An 18,533-nucleotide genomic window follows, 5' to 3' on the forward strand; every position below is an offset into this window, starting at 1 on the left:
GCAGACTGAGGGCATTTTTCAAAGGAGGCCTCCCACTAGTGCAGGCACATCACCCAGACCCTCCCTGAGCACTGCTACCTACTATCTTCTGAACTTAACACGTCCCTGAAGATGGAAGGTTTCCCTCGGTTTCTACAGACAGGTCTTCTAAGCCCTTCAAATGCAGCAGGGGGCTGCGGTTTGGGCAGCTGTAGACCCCAGTGATGAGCACCATCACTGATACCACGGAGCCACAGGAGCCACCCCTGTGGGATTTGCAGGATCATGTCCTTTCATCTGGAGAGGATGACAGACAAGACAGGGACTCCTTTGTGTCTGGAATTGTTTTGTATCTCTATTACTAAGTGAAATTCATTTACCTTTACATAATTATTCTTTTATTTTGGACTAGTGTATCATTTTGTTGTGTCTGTAGCTCCCTACAACAGCACACTCTCTTGTCTCCCATGCAAACAATGACTGATGGTAGCCACAAGCAACAAGGTGTCAATGGAAATTATATGGTGAGAGCTCTCCAATCTGGCTCATGATGCTCTAATGCCTCATGCGGTAGCCTCTAAGTTCAACAGCACTTAAAAGATTTAGGTTGGTACAATTATCCAAACATGGAAAAGTACATCTTCAGCACGTGCACTTTGATCACCCATTAAGATGAACTGAACATACATGAATGTTTTCAGGAAGAAAATTTCAAACAGCTACTGCAGTATAAAACAAGGTTTTCATATGTCCAGCATCACGGATCTGGGCAACAAACTGCACATGCAAGAAAAGAGGTTATTTAAAAAAAAAAAATCCAGGGAAAGGTTCTCAACAGTGCCCTGCTGTTCACTACCCGTACAAGTCCTCTCATCTCTGCCCCCACTTGGACTGATAAGGATCACTAATAAACTATTAGTGGGGATCTAGAATGAAAAAAATAAGAGGAGGAAGGAGGGAAGATAAGGAAAGCAGATTTTATGTATTAATAGTAATGCAATTATTCACAAATTTTGCCCCACAGCTAAGTAGAATTTAAAATCTTCATGTTTAAATTTATAACAATGCACCTGGAGATTAGAAGCAAGGAACTGGGGGTGTTAGATCTGACTTGGCAAGCCCTATCAGAAAGCTGTTTACATAGGTACCACAGCCAGGAGGCAGCACGCAGAATGAAGGCATCTCCCATCCCTTGCGCCACAAAGAGGCACAATATCGCCTCCTGCCCACCACAGGCTCTTCCCACAGGTTATTTTCGGCACTGCAAGAGGCGGCCATGGTGAGAGGGAAAGCCATGGCCAATCTACCTGTCCATCAGCCTGAGCAAGCGATCCTGCAAGGAGCAGTAACCTCCCAAGGATGGGGCATCTTGAACATTTTCCCTGCACAGCAGGTCCTCTAACCAGGATCCCTAACTGAGCCTTTAGCCAGGCAGCTTTGCACCATAACTCAAACACAATGCTGCCTTTTCAAAGATTTTGAAGCCCAGACCTCCAGTGTAGCTGCCTACATTTCCTTCTTCTCAACCACCCTTCACGTTGCTTGCTCAACTACGGTTTGCATGCCTAACTGATGTGCACATTGCTGCTCACCTGCACGTGCAAAGCTACAGCCAAATACATCGAGAATGCAGTTGCACACTTACAGAAATGACCTTGCCCTCCCCTCACAGGGCCTCACCACTTATTTCTGCTACACAGTTATGTGCTGGTTTTTGTCATCTTTAGTGCCGTCTACTGCGACTGTGAAAACATATCACTACTAAGCATATGCTCACAGATCTTACAATGCGTCTTGTGTGATAAGTGTAGTTGTTTGAGGTGGTTTTGATCACCTTTCAGGTTATGCCCTGCAATTGTGTATGTGCTGTGTATCCCAGATTTACATATACTTTAAATGAGAAAGAGCCAGACATGACCTTTCTCATTTACAGGATGGAAGAGAGACAGCATTCAGGGACACTGCAATGCAGGTAATGCTGGGGTTAAAGGTAGGCAAAACTTTGCAGTTTTGGTCAAGGGTGGGATCCATTTAGCTTTCACTGGGGTTTTAGTTCTCCTGCTATCAAATCCATTAGCTTTCATGCCAAATGTTGCTTCCAGCTGAAATTCATACAAGAAACTAGGACTGCATTCTGCCCTGTATACGCTAAAACACAGATTCAGAGGTTTTACTGCCAACCCCAAATGAAGCCATGCACCTCAACGCGCTGCAAGAATTCTAATTTCTGACCAGAAAGCAAGATGTAGTGGCCACTTTGCGTCCATCTTTCTGTCCTGGAAGCTGAAACTAAGAGTGTGGGGAGACCGTGCTGTGATTCACAACAAAACACTGTGGCAGCGGGAGGACATCTGCATGCGCTCTCCTGCAGCCAGGCACCTGCCGGCTCTGCCTTCTCGTCACCTAACAGGGAGAGTGTTGGCCCAAAAGAGCCGGTGTGAAATGTGTCACCTGGTCCCACAACTAAACGTCTTGCGACTTCGAGTGTCACTTTAGCTGAACTCAAGGCAGGTGGCCCTGACAGATTGGAACTCTTCATAAGCTGTGCTTGATTCTGTTTCGCAGACTGAAATAATTTAATGAAATTCAATTCACATTCAACCTGGTGAAAGCATTTCAAGCCCAAATGTAGATACTATCAGCCTAACCTGACCTTTGCTGCCGTGGGTTCAGCTCTTTGTAGGACATCATCAGCCTAAATTATCCTACATTAGGAAGTTGGGATCTTCTAAAAACACTGATGTGGCTAAACATTTTAACATTTTAAATGCAGTTCCTTTTAAAAACCACAGATGTGCACACGTTTCCTCAGAAAGTGCAGCAGCAGAGGGAAGGCTCAGCTCGTGGGGGGGCTGCAGAAGAGACAAAGGCTGTGGCTTGAGCCATCCACTTTAAGCACTGCACAGCAATGCCCCAGAAGCAGGCATTCACACATTTTAATGAACTCTTCTCCCTAACTCTTGAAATGAAATCCTGATCCTACTGACATCAATAGGCATTTTTTTCATTGTCTGCCAACAAGGCAATATTTCGCTTTGGTTGTAATGGGGAAAACCTTTTTTTTTTTTTTTTTCTTTAAGCACGGTCTAAAGCTGCCTCAGCGAGAGCAGAGAGCTAATGGCTTGTCACAGCTCTGGCCTCAGCTGGATGCTCCCAGAGGAAGGCAAGGGACCTGGCAGAGCAGCAAAGCCAACTCTGGCTAATGAGCAGCTGAGGAGGAGCTGAGAAGAAATCGAGGAAGAAGACAGCAAGAACATCAAAGCACATTAAAAACAGGAGGGAAATGATAGCCTGTGGTCTCCTGCCTTCCATGCCCTTTGCCAGTGCCCTTCTGATATGGGATGGCCATTTTCCTTCTGGGTATGTGCCCTGGGTGTCCATCTAAAAAACCTATTTTCTTTGTAAACTATTTTTCTATTTAAACAACTCCCATAGAATCTAAGTTACTGTAAATATTTGCATTAAATCAAATGTAGGCGGCTCAGTGCTCCAGTAGGTGCCTTCCAGTCTTTTTTTGTCTATAATTATCCACAGAAATGCCACATTTTGGGATTCTGACAGTTTATTTTCTGATACCACCATGGTTCCTGAGTCTTTTAAGATTCAGTGAGGATTTCGAGTAATCCTTAACCATATCTCGTAAGGTCAGTCTGTGCAGTAGCCACTGTCATTGGCAGTAACAAAATAAGCAGTAGTATCACACTGGTAAGACAGCACACCTTGCAGCAAAGCTGAAATCAGGGAAAGGTTTCCTGCCTGGGTTTATTGCTGGGGTTACGCAGCTATGGCCTGGCATGTAAAACTAAAATCTCGCCTATACTTTGAGAAGGAAAATGAGATTTTTCTTTACAGATCTTATTTTCTTACTGAAGGGAATCCTACTGCTGGGAGCTTTCAGGCACCAGAGACACCAGCTACTTTTATCATTAATAAAAAGTAATTATATACAAATACCCATTAGACTTGTAGACTAGAAAAAAATATTAATAACTAGGACATCAGGTGACAGAGAGAAATCTTGATTTATACGGATTTTTTTAACCTGATGGAGAAAGTCTTTGTGATACCCAATATCTCTATTTTCTGAAAATCTGCATCATTCCTAGGAATTGTAGGAAGCATTTTTGTCTTTTTTTGTAATTCTGCTTCAACTCTACCTGCAACAGCACCAGTCATCAACACATTATTCCTAAAACTACAGGGAGACAAGCAAAACAGCACTGTTACTTTCAGGCTGTCTTTAAAAGAAAAGACAAATCAAAGATTAGCAACAAAAATACTACTCAGCTAATTATCTGGTGTAAATATCTTATCCTGGGCTATGACTCCTAAAATGTAGTATCAGCTGGACAGTCTGACTTCAGCCTGACTTTCTGGTTCATCAAACAAGATTTGTTTTGGTTTGTTTGTGAATTACTCCACAAGCTCAAAACCCAGCCATATGATGTTCAGACACACCATTCTTAGGAAAAATATTTTCTTGTCCGTGACAGATTAACCAAAATTGCACCTGAGTTTTGGGGAGAAACTGTTCAGTACAACCTCTCATAAACCCATGGCAACTCATCCCAGGAGAAAATTTGATCCTTTGCCTTCCATAATATGCCTGCAGAATACTTCCCCATGGTTACCTCAATTAATAAGGACATACAGGTTTCTAAATTCATTCTAGTTTCTCTCTCATTTCTAAAGCTACTTCTGCAGGCAGTCATTAGTAAGCTGCTGTGGTGTAAAATTTTCAATTTACGTTTCATCTCTGCTGATATACACCCCTTAAAACTCACATGGGTCAGCTTAATCCTCATCTACATGCTAAAAAATGCTCGGTTTATCTCAAATACAATTAGAAATGTGACTCATTCAGTGCAACAGCTGAAAACCCTCAGGGGCGGGGTACGCTCCCATCAATTTAATCTAGTTACTAAATCAAGATATACTGATATTAAAAGATGAAAACCAAATTAAGAGTATCCACACAGGAATTTAAACCTGTTTAACTAAACCAATTAAAGTAACATATTTTAAACTAGTGCTATCTTCATATTCCATCAATGTCTTTGTTTATTGCGACCACAGGGCTTCTGATACAAACACCCTGAAAGACAGCTATGGGGTTAGATTACGGTGAGTGACTGATGGCCTTGCCTGAACACCAAAGGTCCAGAAGGTATTGTTAGGAAAAGGTTTGCTAATAAAAACACACCTCATTTCTAGTGTGAGTTTGCCTAATTTCACCTTCCAGTGACTTTTGGTCATTAATCAGTCTCAGTCTGCTAGTCCAAAGGACTTCCTGCAAAGGTTTTGCTCCGTATGCAGCTATGTGGATTTTATGATCAAGTAAGCATTCAGCTGCTCCATGAAACTGAACAGCTTGAGGCCCTGCAGTCCCTTCTAAGGTTGCTCAGGGCTTAAACCTCCCCGGTTCTTGAAAATGCTTGTTGAACTGTGGACACCAGAACTGGACCTTGTATCCCAACGCTAAAACTAGCAATGGTGAAACTACGGGACTCACAACACACCCTGCCTGAATGTCCAAGCACCAACACAGCGACCTGGCTGATACTGGCTGGCAAAATCACAACATCCTCCCATAAGCCTTGGATTCTTGTGTCAGGGATTTTTACTCCTTGTTCAGGACCGAGATCAAGACTGGCAGGCTTAAATTTACCACATTTGCCCTATTTGTTCACTGGAAAGCCTTTCTGCAACTTACTCTGTGATTTAAGAGTTCTTGAAAGCAAACACAAATGGTTTAAAGAAGTGACAATTTTATGCTTTTTTAAGACTTTGTGCCATTTTAGTTCTAAAAATGACTAGATTCCCACTCTGCTATTTAATATCTGCCAGTGTTACTATTGGAATGGAAGTGTTTCATTAGCATCTTGTGATACAACTCCATCACGCTTTTTTCGCAAATACACACTGGACATATTTAGTGAGTGTTTCTGCCTTTTTGCACTATTATTAGGTCTACTAATGTAGCAAAATGATTGTTAAGATTCTATTTACTCGTTCTTACCATCCTTCACTCTTTTGGCTAAAGATTTTGCTTTGTATTCTTTTTCTTTGTGTTTCTAGAATTCTTGTTTCAGCTTCATTCTTGATATGTCGACTTACAGCTTCATCAATTTCTTTCCTGTTTTATATTATTTGTCATAAATTGTCTTCCATTCTCTCCTACGCTAGCTGATTTTTTCAGCCGATGCAAACTTCTGTCTCAGCTGTGGGACTGTGTCTTTTGGGAATCTACTAAAATGTTCTCAGTCTCCTGATTCATGTACAACAGGGAGGCCAGTCTCATGCATGCTTCTCTTTAACTTGGAATATATCAAATAATACACTTTCCTCTCCCAAAAACAAGTGATATTTTTGGTTGAACCCTACACTCACTTGTAACAGATTCATCAGCGGTTTGAGCACAGAGTATATTCTCATACATTTAATTTTCCAATTACAATATATTAATTATTTCATTGGATGCTGAGGGTAAAATACCACTACTTTTTATTCTTTTTCCATTTAAATTTTAGTATGCACTATATAAGACAGTGGGTAGAGTCAATGTGTTATGAAACCACTTGCTTCAGTAAATTACATTCTATTTAAGTTAATACTACTTTATTAGTGATAAATATGTCTCATGCCCATAAAACACTACTTGGCATAAAATGATGAGAAAGCTACTACAAGCTATAGATGATGGTGGGAATGCATGCACTACACACACCCTTTTCAATGGCTTCATTAAAACATTCAGAAAAAGAATTGTAAATTGCACATGAAGCCAAAAACAGACATCAAAATGCAGCAAAAAAAGAGGGGCCCTTTGCACCTACAGTAACTTGTATTGATTTATACAAGGTAGGAGTCCCAAAATATTTGTATATGCTGGAACAGCTCTTAAAAATGATATAGAATTAATTTACAAAATACCTAAAGTATGGTCCTTCAGTGTTTTTATTCACATCTTCTACCCACTTAGCTACATTATATTCTCTTTTGAACCATGGGTTTAAATACCTGCAGAAAGCAATGGAAGGAACAGAGAAAGCAGAAGAACAAGAATAGAAAATCTGAGAACACACAGCACAAGCTTAGCAAGGATGTCTTCATCCCCAAAATGCAAGTGAATATGACAAATAAATCAGTATGGATGTTGGGTGAGGACTAGGCAACGTGTACAACTGCATGAGAAAGTCTGACCTACAACAAGACTCATATGTTTGATTAATCTGGAAACTCTTTGGGATACATCATTCATTTAATGTCTTAAGGGTAAAATTCACTCCTATGCAGAGGGCCAGCATTAAGCTCATGGTTTGAACTCCCCTCATAATCTCAGAATAACAATGAAGGGGCATCTTGGCTCCAATCCTGCAGTTTGCTTGTTGAAGACACACATTTGCACCCATCTAGAATAAATTGCAAGATAATAGCTTAATGAGCACAGAAACTTGGGCTTGGCCCTTTCTACAGGAATGAATTTTGGCCTCAGTGTGCTAAAAGGCTTAAATTGTTTGCCACTACAGTGGCAATTTTTATGCTTAAGTGCAAATAACCCTCTGATTTTTCAATGATCATTTAATTTGGTAGGACCACAAGAAGCTTTAATGGAGGTGGGCTGCAGCGTTATCTCACATTTTACAGAAGCAATCTTGATACCAAAACCACACTTTTTACGAAAAAAGTCTGAGCTGCATACTCATATTAGTTACATGAAAACTATGAAATAAAGACGGTGTTGAATTATCTGACAGTAGTATTACCAGGGAAGAAGAAAATTTTTTTGTAACTGGTTTCTCTTAGACCCCCAATAACAAGATTAGCTAATTCCTCCCCCTCTGTCATGTTAAGAAAAAAGGGCAATGTAGAAACAGGAGTCTGCCTGGTCCAATTTAAAGTCTGTTCTTGTTGTGTAAGAATGGCAACAGTTTAACAATTATTTGTGATCACCACCTTTATATAATAGAGACTAGCACAGTCTGAAATAGGAAACAAATTGTAACCAAGGAAAAAAGGAAAGAAATTCCTCTTTACGTTATTTTCAATATTTCTGGGCCAGTTCTCGCCACCCTTGTTTATGAGAGTGACTCCAATGACCTCACACATGGGAAGAGGCCTCGCAAGGGATTGCTCAGATGAGTAAAGGTTGGGCCAGATCATGTCGTTCAACCCCCACCATATTTCAAACCACGTTGACGACAAAAGCAGCAGCACTTTTTCGACTTCTTTTGCTCCTTTTTTGCTCTGGAACTTCTCCTCCCCGCCCCGCGCAAGCACAGCCACAGCTCTCAGAAAGTACTCGCCCTCAGCCACAAGTGCTTCTAAGTAGCTTCCTCAGCTCGCTTATTTATCAGGAATCAGGAGTGCTTTATGCTTTCCAGCTTGGGCTCTTAGAGAAAGAAAACGTCAAAAGTGGTAGCGCAGCAACAGATGAACTGCAAGTGAAGCAACAGGCTGACGCCAGCATCACCAGGAACCAATAAACTTCTGCTTTAGCTTTAATTGTAGGTGTGACTACACATTTTCTTGTACTCGCTGCAGTACTTTTGACTTGCTTTTTTTCATTTGAAAGGGTCTTTTGGTAACCATGAAACACTCCCAATCTGGCTTCCTGTATTAGAAAACAAAGTGTAACGTGGTATCAAAGCATGCAGTTGTTGCACAACCGTGTTGCTGGATTTCCTGGGTTTGGCTGTATTACAGACCGTCGTTCACCACCTCAATTCATCTGTTACAGAAAGGTTAAACTCAAGTTACTGCAGACCACTACATGATACCATTAGAAAGCTCTCAAGCTGATCTTCCTGGCCACATGTTCATTAGCGATGGCCAGAATTCACATGTTCTTTGAGTGAGAAACTCCACTTTAAAACACAGGTGTCCTTACACGTAAGCCTACAGCTAGACCAACAGCTCGATTTGGCTTGTAGCGCAACATGCAACAAGGCAAAAGACCTGGGCTCAAGAGTACTCGTACTCCTCAGGCTGGTGAGGAGGAAGGTTAGCTAGCGCTGCATCAGCAGGAGCACCTCCAAGCAGTCACGGTGTTTTGCCACAGTGAAACTATTGTATACTGAGGGAAGGGACTTTTCATGGGATAAAATGGCAGCCCAGAATGCAGGGGCAGGTGAGACTGACCTGTGATCCCGACTCCCTGTTTGGGGGTGGTCAGAACCCCCTGGGCTTATGCCTTGGGCCGGGATTTGGTGGGCGAGAGAAAGCCCAGGCTCAGATGCATGGGTTACCCTGCTGCAAAAAGACAATATATAACAGAAAGTCTAAGCCAAAGATGTTCGTATCAGTTATAACAACGAGGAAGACAAACGCTTATAGGAAAAGCAGTGCAAATTAACAAAGGTCAGAATTGCTATTTGGCAAAATGCATGTTCCCTGGGATCTGTTTTAACACAAGCTCCCAATTAAACTGTCAGCTTATTCAGAAAACTTATTACCATTCCTGGATAACTCTGATTTTAATAGAAAACTTGTTTTATCAGGCCATTTCATCAACCCTGTTTCTGAAAAAGCCACAGAAACATTTGGCCTGTTGGATTCCTTCTGTGTGAACTGAACCATCCGCCTTCAGTAAAGAACACAAATTTTGTTTTAAAACATCTAGAAACAATTTAGAACATCCCAAAAGAGCTTTAGCAGTCTCCATAGAGCTATAGCCTTAGCAGAAGCCTTGTTCATGTATCTGTTAGGTATAAGGGGTCGCACAAAGGCGAGCAGTACATTTTTCAGGAACTGCCCATTGTGCTTGCAACCCTCCTGTCAGTGCTGTTCATGACCTTGCTCAGTGCTTAAGAAATTTTGCTTAAATGATTAATGGCATGAGTGTCTATCTGGTGCTTGGCTGTATACAAAAAAACCCTTGTGCATAATATGTGCAGTTACTGCAGACTCATGCATGTCAAATACTTTTGTAGGCAACTGTACTAGTGTGCACTTGCTTAAAAAAAAGGTTGAATTCTGCACAAGGTATGCACAAATGAACCCAGTTTTCCAGTGGTTAACTACACTGTCTCTACCACTAACAGGAGACCAACAGTGTTACCCCTTTTCTTCCATCTCAACAAGTATGCTTCATTGGACTCCCAGTGGCCATACAGGTGGACTTTCCAAATGCCGTCCACCATTTCAGAACAGATTTCAATATTCTTCTATATTTCCCAGAGAAGGTAAGGAGGTAAATTTGGCTGGGAAAAGCCTCCATGTATTCTGAGGCATCCTTAAAGCAGCTGGTGTTGCTTTTTGTTTTCCTAAATTAGTACATGCTGGCCATGGTTAGATGATTCTCAGTCAATTTTCTGTGCTTGCAAAGGAAGTTATCTCTCTAACCAGAGCCACTGTGCGCCCTTGGCAATTCTCTCCGTTCCCCGCCGAACTGATACAGCACATTGATCATTCAGTGGGAGCTCTCTCTCCAAGGAGTGACAGGCTTGCCAAGGAGACTTGGACAAGCCATGCAGTCCCGTGCAGTCCAGGATAGACCCCATCAGGAGAAAGAGCATTCTCCTGCCTGGCAGGTCTCTCCCAGGAACACACACACTGTGGTTCATCCTTAACAGGCTGCTGCACAGCCCTTGGGAAGTACAAGCCTCCTCCCTCTAGCACCAGGGCTGCTGCTGGGGAAAAAATCTACAGGGAAAAAGATTTCCAACTCACACTCTCTCTATCAACTTATTTAGTGCTCCAAAGTTCTCAGAGCAAATGTATAATATACCAGCTCAGCAGCACAGAGGAAAAAATATGCCCACTGGGGTTTTTTGCTTTTACTGAAAACAATACTCTTCCCATGCAGTTACGTTCACTCTAGGCTAAAAAGAGTTGATCTAGTTTCATCCTCTATGGACCAGTTCAGCCCCAGTGTACACCTCTGCTGAATGATAGAATAATGGTATCATTAATTTAAACTTTTTTTAAACAGATTTTGTTTAAGAAATACAATTGGAAAATGAAGGAAAGCACAGGACAAGTTTCTAAAGAAGAATGTGCAATCTCATTTGTATTCTTGGCAGTTTGGTCAGACTAATTTTGCTTTTATCAAACTGTCTCATGCAAGGAGAAAAGAAAACAAGCAAAATAACGTTTCAGTAACAGTTCATCAGCACAAAGACCAAGAGCACAGGGGCACTTGACAGATAAACTCCTCCGAGGGATCTAGGGCTAAAATTTCTGGTTCCATGTTGCCATTTTGACCATGCAATGTTATAATTGCAATGTGCATCAAACTATTATTTCTGTAGCTTGTAACAGAGGGTCTTCTCTATGAACCTTTCTCAGCCTACTCACCTCAAGACAGTGCACTGCAGGTAGAAGAAAAGTTTCAGAACAAACTCAAAATCCCCAAACCAAAGAAAGCAGGGCCCAGAGAGGAGTTAGCATTATTAGTTTCCAGCAGGCTTGGTATCAAGCCCATTTGCCCATAGAGGTGCAAAGTTAGTACTAATGATACAGGGAAAGGGCACTGTCATCGCCACCATGGTCAAAGAAGGGGCCATTCCCGTGTGGCGTTAAGTGCTGTGAAAGCAGGCCAGTGCTTGACAAGCCCAGAGATTATGTTTCCAGCCATTCACCATTCATTCACGAAAGGAGCCTGAACCAGCAGGCTTAAGTACATAAGAAAGGCTCTTTCCCTATGGGGAGCACTGCACACAGGGGCTCTTCAGTAAATGTAACCAATAAATCAGTAAGAAAGCAACTCTAAGCCATACTGGAAAGGTCTCGGGATCAGTCACTTGATAAGGACTCTCATTACCCATTTATTGCAGGGCTTACTCAAGACTGGCTTTTTCAGGCTTACAACGATAAACTTCAGGGTACTCTCAAAGCAGACAGATACCTCTCCTAAAACCTCCAGGCAGGTACGCAGAGATACAAATCTCTAACTCTGCAATGGCCCAAGCCAAGGTGAAGACAAGGGTAGGAAACAGGTTATCAGAAATTCAGTATTGAACCAGGATACACTCAGCAATGGCAGTTTACTGTAGACAAAAGCCTGCAGTGATGGTGCAGGCTGCCACCATCATTGGGAATTGCTATGAGAACGACTGTGAGGAAGCCTACATAAAAAAGAAAATTGATAGTTAATTTTTAAAGAATACATAAAAAGAGGTTGAAATACATTAGCCAAACCAGTTACCAGATTATCAGTCAGCAATCAGAATGGGCCACAGAGCAAAAATGCAGCTGTCTACTTTTCAGTACTCTTAATCTCCATCTACAAAACACAAATATGAAAACTGTACTTTTTGGCTTTGCTTTTATAAGTTCAGACTTACTCAGTTGAATTAGACCGTGGCCTAAATCTTTTGCCTCTGACTTTCTTTCTGTTTCCTCCTATATTACCTGGAAGAAATCAAAGGATAAAGACAGACGGTAAAACAACTTGAAACTCACCTGTGTCCCATGCCAAACTGTATATTCTTTTTGCATCCCCAGCAAAAGAGTCATTACCTCATTAGCTTTAACCATTTAAAAGTCACAGGTCAGTCCCTCTTGATTTACCTCAGACCAGCTAAACTTGACACTTAGGTGAACCTTCTCTACTTTTTGCTGCAACTGTGCGGAGCAAAAAACTCCTTAATTTCAGCTTTCAATTCAGAAAATCACTACATTTCAAGAAAAACACTAAACACTGCCTGATAAAATCACAGAAGCTGGCAAGAGTGAATGGACTTCTTCCTCTTTTTCATGTTAGCTCACACTGGAGGAATGGGAGAAATTAAATGTCATTTCTATGTGACAAAGCATTGTGCAAAAAAGGCACTTGTGTAGGGTGCTGCTAAATCCCAATTCAAGGTTAATAACAATTAGCACAATTTTAAGGAGTCATGCTGCTGTCCTAAGGTCAGCTAAACTTTCAGCAGAGCAGCAATGGCCCAGAGGCTGGTTTCCACTGTGGCCAGCACAGAGGTTCACACTTACCTTGCCAAGAATTACTCCTAGGCCTCCCATTTTCACAAATGTCTGAAATATGTTTTGTGTCTGGGATCCTTTCACTCCAGGAATGAGATAATCCATTTGACCTGGAATAGGAGGGCTCAGATGTGGTTACTGTTAAGGGTATTGTCTCACATCAATGTTAGCTCAGCGGTTCAGAGAGTCACATTCCCGAGGCTGGTGACATAACACAGCCTAAGGTCTGTCTGCACTAGCAGAGCATCCAGGATTTCTGGTTAAACCCTGCAGTTACACTTCACAGCTGTCCCTGCGGGGGTTCAGCGTGCCCACGTTCAAGAGCCAGGCTTCAGCACTGTTTTCTTGCATGTCCGCTGTGGAAAGCACAAACACCAGTGCACACCAGATCTCCTTTGGATTTGCAGCTCTGCCCTAGTTCTTATCTGGAAGATGCTCTTCCAACTGTGCTCGTCTCAAGGTTTTTTTATCTCACAGTCAAGCATATCCCGCCTGCAGGCTGCCCACTCCCTCCTTGTGCTGCTGCAGGAAAGCCTGGACTGCGTCCATCACCCCACTGCTACCAGTCTCAGGGGTCCAGGAGTCTGTGATGAGCATCCTCACACCCACAGCTGGTAGCTTCAGTGGAGGGGTAACTCTGCCTCATTTTTGCTAATTTTGAATTTTTATTATATTTTGTCAGCCAGTCACTGCAGTATATACTTCTAATGCTAAACTCAAAGCCAAAACCAGTCTTTATATCTAGGTGCTTGGTGCAAACTAAAGTTCTTCTTTCCTCTTGTATTCCCTCTAAGAGCCAGAGATGTGTGTGGCGATGTCCAACACATGGGGTTTTGCAGCAGGCTCCCTCCTGTTGAACTAGAGCTGCTGCTCAGCTGTTTGCCATGAGATCTACAATTATTTCCAAAAGAGAAGAAAACAAGAGGAAGTTGAAAACTGGCCAGAATAGATGGCTTATTTATTACAAAGAAGTTTTGCTTAAAGGAACTATTTCTGTAGTTTCTAAGTCTGGATACTCTTGCATTTTTCAGTCTCTGCTTTCCTTGGATGGCAGGCATCTGACAGATGCTCTTCAGTTTCCAGAAGACCAGGCTAATCACAGCCACACTGAAGCAAGCCCAGGGTTTCATTAATTCAAACGTAATTACAGCATGAAAGGTCTGAGAACCAACAGATCCACTGACAGATTTTTAATCACTTTCTCCTCCTAAAGGTCTATTTTCAGGTTCAGGAATGTCTTGCTATATACTGGTTTTGGTGTTTGCTATTTTGTAATAGCAAGAGTTATCGTAAAGTTACGCCTTAATCCTTGAACAACCTCTGAATACCAGCTAACACTTCATAGTGCTTTCCAGCATGGAGAAGCCCAGGCAGCTAATGGCCCAGTCACTCTAACATCTCGCAAGAGATGCCATCCATATCTGCACACAGAGCAAATCAAAACCAGCTTGGAAGGTAGGAAATAGCACTCTGGGTATTCAAATGGAAGGACTACGTCAGCTCCACCGTAATGTTAATGGAATATTTGTCAGACTGACTTTTCCAGACTTAACAGTGGCACAACATACCTGAACTGGTGGTGGGGAACAACAAAACTCTCTAGTACAGACAGACCTTAGAAACCATTAGCTTTTTGGAACAAATAATAAACAGACACACATGAAAGAAATGAAGTATGAAAAGAAACACAGATACTGAATGGAAGAAGAAACACATTAAATGACATTCATTTCAAAAGAAATTTTTTTTCTTAACTGGTATTTGAACCTGCTTACACAAAGCTATGAAAACTTGCTTTCCCAAGACTTTTTTCAAAATTTTATCCGAATGAGAAAAGATTCTCCAACGCAAACAGTGCATCATTTAAGATTAACGCTTGCTCCCTGAAAAAAAATAATTTATCCACTCACACATCTAAAAAGTTGAATTTAAAAATTAGAAATCATTAATTAATCACTACTACAGTTTTCCTAATAACATATTCATTAGAACAGACTGAATGAAGTTGCATATAGGATCAAGCTGCTATACCCAAATAGCAAATGTCACTGCAAATGTATCCCTTCCATACATTTCTCTTTACGTTCTTTGAAATAACAACAAAGAAAATGGCTTCATCAACTGCACAGTTATAGACTGCTCAGCGAGACAAGAATTGAGAACTGCAGTTTCCTTATGAAGCAGTTCAGGATTGTCTATCCCTCCTATGACATAGTGCTTCTCGTAAATTGTTTTAAAGTGCTAGCTGGAGATTTTCATAATTAAAGGATCTCTAACTGCAGAGGGATGGTGAGCATCATGACCTAATGACCTTAGCAATTACAAGTGACTCTCAATGCTTTTCAATGAATTTTCCATTTTAAAATGTTGTTGGGTTTTTTAAGTAACTGGAACAATAACAGATTTAGGGAAATCTGATCAAGGGCAAAATTTAATGCCCTCCTTGGTTACTCAAAATAGCAAGCATAAAACTACAGAAAGTCTTTGTAGAATTATTTTCTAAGATAACACTTGGTGACCATTTAGTATACTAGTCTAGCAAGTGGAATAAAATGCAAGCATCATCATCTTTAATGTGAGACAGCAAGAATATTATCCAGAAGTCTAGGTCAACTCAGTGAATTAATGATATTGACAAATAAAGATATAAAAATAACATTTATATTGAACAATTTACATTTATAACTATTATTGAAGCAAGACAGTGTTCCTTTTCTTTGATTACATGACCATAATTTTAAAAATTGTGGGGTTTTTATTTAATTTATTTTTGAGCCAGCAATTATTATTACAGTCTACTTGAAAACAATTCTCAAGCAGGAAGATGATGAAAATTTGATTAACCAAAAACTGGTTTACAATGGAAAACTTGTTTATTCTGGCCTATTTGTAATAATTAGCAGCTCAGGGCATGTGAGAAAAATCAGTAATCAAAGCACAAAGGATGCTATTTCAAACATTCCACAAAGAAAGAAGAAAGAATCAAACCTGCTGCAAAACAATGAAATGTTCTGACTAATGGAATAATGGGTGATGGAACAGGTAGAAATCTGAAAATGCGACAGAAAAGCAGACCTCTTCTTAGAACTAGATGCAGAGTTTGTGCTGACTCCAGGAGGCATGTCGCTATAAAAAGAGTCGGCCTCTCCAGGCTTTTTTACATAATCTCCCTGGGGTATTTGTCTAAAGTATAATAAACATCGCAGAGTCAGAAAACATGACAGGCACCAGCACGCACACAAACATGCACAAACATCACTTTAAAAGAAAGAGGCAAGGCTAGCGATCCTTGAGGAAACTCTTAACCACACACAATAAACCTATTAATCAATAATTCAACCATCTGAGAGAAAAACCCCGCACACTTCTGATATGTGCAGAAAAGTGGATTATGTGGTTTTGGTACGGGAAAACAAGGAACATTTCACTGATAAACTCTGATCATAGTTTTCAAAGTGAATAGTTTGTGGTTCTTGGGACAGTGGATAACCAAGTTCAGACATTTCAAATGGCTCATCGCTCTGGTTGTGAAAAACATCCCCAGGTGCAGTACAAATACTGCTGCCTGAGCTGAATGCATGCCTGGATCAAAAAGGAGTTCAGGAAAGTGAATGCTTTTTTCCTTCTGAGATAGATGCTTTCCACTTAATTTTTGTGATTATTACTGAATTCAAGAATAGCAACCTGTTGAGTCGTTTAAACCTCGGGAGGAGAAAATCCTCCAGTTTATTAACTGTTCTCCTGTGCAGGGGACCTAATGCCAGTGTCAGAGGTTCTCAGCTACTCCCCATTACCACAGTAGACTCAATCTGCCAAGACCCATAAAAATAATGCCACACACTTCTGACAATAGTTTATCCTTTTCCAGTACTAGAAGCTCAGTTTTGGTGCATAAGCTCGGTTTTGGTGCATAAAACTACGCATTAGGAAGCCCTACTCAAGTTATGCAACTTTTTTACACATGGTGAATTCATTGCCAGCAGAAAAACTGCCGTGCAAATATTCCACTTACAGTTCCACCAAGTTGAAAAATCCTCCCCAGTACAAGTACCTACTTTGAAAGTTGGCTATATCATAATACCAGCAGCTTAGTTATCTATTTGCACTTTCCAAGGCCTTTTTGCTTCAGTCTGCCCCTATTAAGATGCGCATTTATCACAAGGTTGATTCACATTCAAATTGTGTCCAGCTACAGACCTGATCTGGGCTCTCTTCATTCCATATCTGAATTTCTAATGCTCCTGAAGTATTTAAAATATATAATTATATGGCACATAAATCATTAGTGTAATGCAGTGCTTCCACACTATTTCTTCTACTTTCTTCTACTCAAGACCTCTTGAGTCTCAGTTCTTGTCCCATTCCTTCAGCCGGTACATTGGTGTGTTCAGGGTTGACTCAGTATGGGCAGGTCTGCTCCCCAGGGTTCCTCCAGCAAACTGTCCTCTCACTACCCCATCAGAAATGACTTCTCCCACGTAGCTGTGCCCTTTAAGCCGCATTATCCTAACTGGCAGAACCCTGGCGAATTTGCTCTTTTTATTATTTTCAGTTTACTCATTTCAGTTGCTTAGTACTACCAAATATCATTCCTTATGTAATGCTCAAAAATACCTCACTGGCTTGTTTTCATCTTTATTTAAGGACTAATTGTAAATAATTAAAAAAAAAAGGACACTCTGGTGGATGTCTGTTTTTTCCATTTATGGAGCACTCCTTATACATATCCAAAATTATTCTATTTAGAAGTCAGTCTACAGAACTTCATTTTCTGCATGAAGGAGATGTAGTTACTAAATATGTCCATCATCTTCAAAAGTCTCAGCTTATGCTGGTTTCCACTCTGTCCATGCCCACAGACACAGCTGCAGACTGACTGCATACTCACAGCTCTCTGTCCATATACTAATTTCTGGAGATGAGGGAATGTGAAAAAGTTAGATTCGCTAATATTCCAACGTGAACATGTATGGGGCAGTCTCTTTCTGTATTTCGAGGTTCTGGCTGCTCTGTCCTCAGCCAACATTGAAACATCCACAGTAGAGTGACTCGATGGCAATGTTAGTCTGTGCTTGTAGAAACATCGCGTGCCACTGAGCAGCACCAGACCCTGAAATTCTGCCTTCCTTGTGCTAGGTGACGTTTCCTTCCCACCAACCTCTCCATAAGGCTTGACTTCAATAGCTTTGCCTTTTTCCTGTTACTGTTCCTGCCACCTATCTGACCTTGTAGTACACAACCAGCACTTGGCAGAGCTTTTCTGCTTTTTGCAAGTATTTTGAGCCTGGCAGAGAAAGCGCTACACAGGCAGGGGAAATGGAGAACAAGCACAACAGGTAGCAGCAACAAACAAAGCAGCAGCTTGGACCAGGAGCTGGTGATGCAGGCAGAAAACAGGAGAATTTGAGGGATCTTTAATCAGATCCTTATCTGTGGGGGACTGGGAGAGGAAGGATCCAACTCCTTTCCAGAAGACTGGTCTGCCAGGCAGATGACTGATGAAAGGGAGCTGGTCTTCCAGGAGCCAAACTGGAGTCACGAGGAACTGTTTGGGTTTTGGCCACAAGGTTGAAAGGGTGAAAACTCAGCCCTGTGCTGAAGACGGTACTGTGCTTTAGCTACAAATCAAT

General features: G+C 41.3%; 1 protein-coding gene across 1 annotated transcript in view; it reads right to left on the reverse strand.

The window, feature by feature from the left end:
• ADAM22 (ADAM metallopeptidase domain 22) overlaps positions 1-18,533 on the reverse strand; it is a 135,211-nt gene that overhangs the window by 2,358 nt on the left and 114,320 nt on the right. Inside the window, exons 27-31 of the mRNA XM_050890839.1 lie at positions 15,892-16,086; positions 12,913-13,013; positions 12,267-12,333; positions 9,121-9,231; positions 6,913-6,999 (exon numbers count right to left, since the gene is read on the reverse strand). Coding sequence (XP_050746796.1) covers positions 6,913-6,999; positions 9,121-9,231; positions 12,267-12,333; positions 12,913-13,013; positions 15,892-16,086 — 561 coding nt within the window. The remainder of the gene's footprint in view (positions 1-6,912; positions 7,000-9,120; positions 9,232-12,266; positions 12,334-12,912; positions 13,014-15,891; positions 16,087-18,533) is intronic.

This window comes from Gymnogyps californianus, chromosome 2 (genome assembly GCF_018139145.2).
Source record: "Gymnogyps californianus isolate 813 chromosome 2, ASM1813914v2, whole genome shotgun sequence".
Lineage (NCBI taxonomy): Eukaryota > Metazoa > Chordata > Aves > Accipitriformes > Cathartidae > Gymnogyps > Gymnogyps californianus.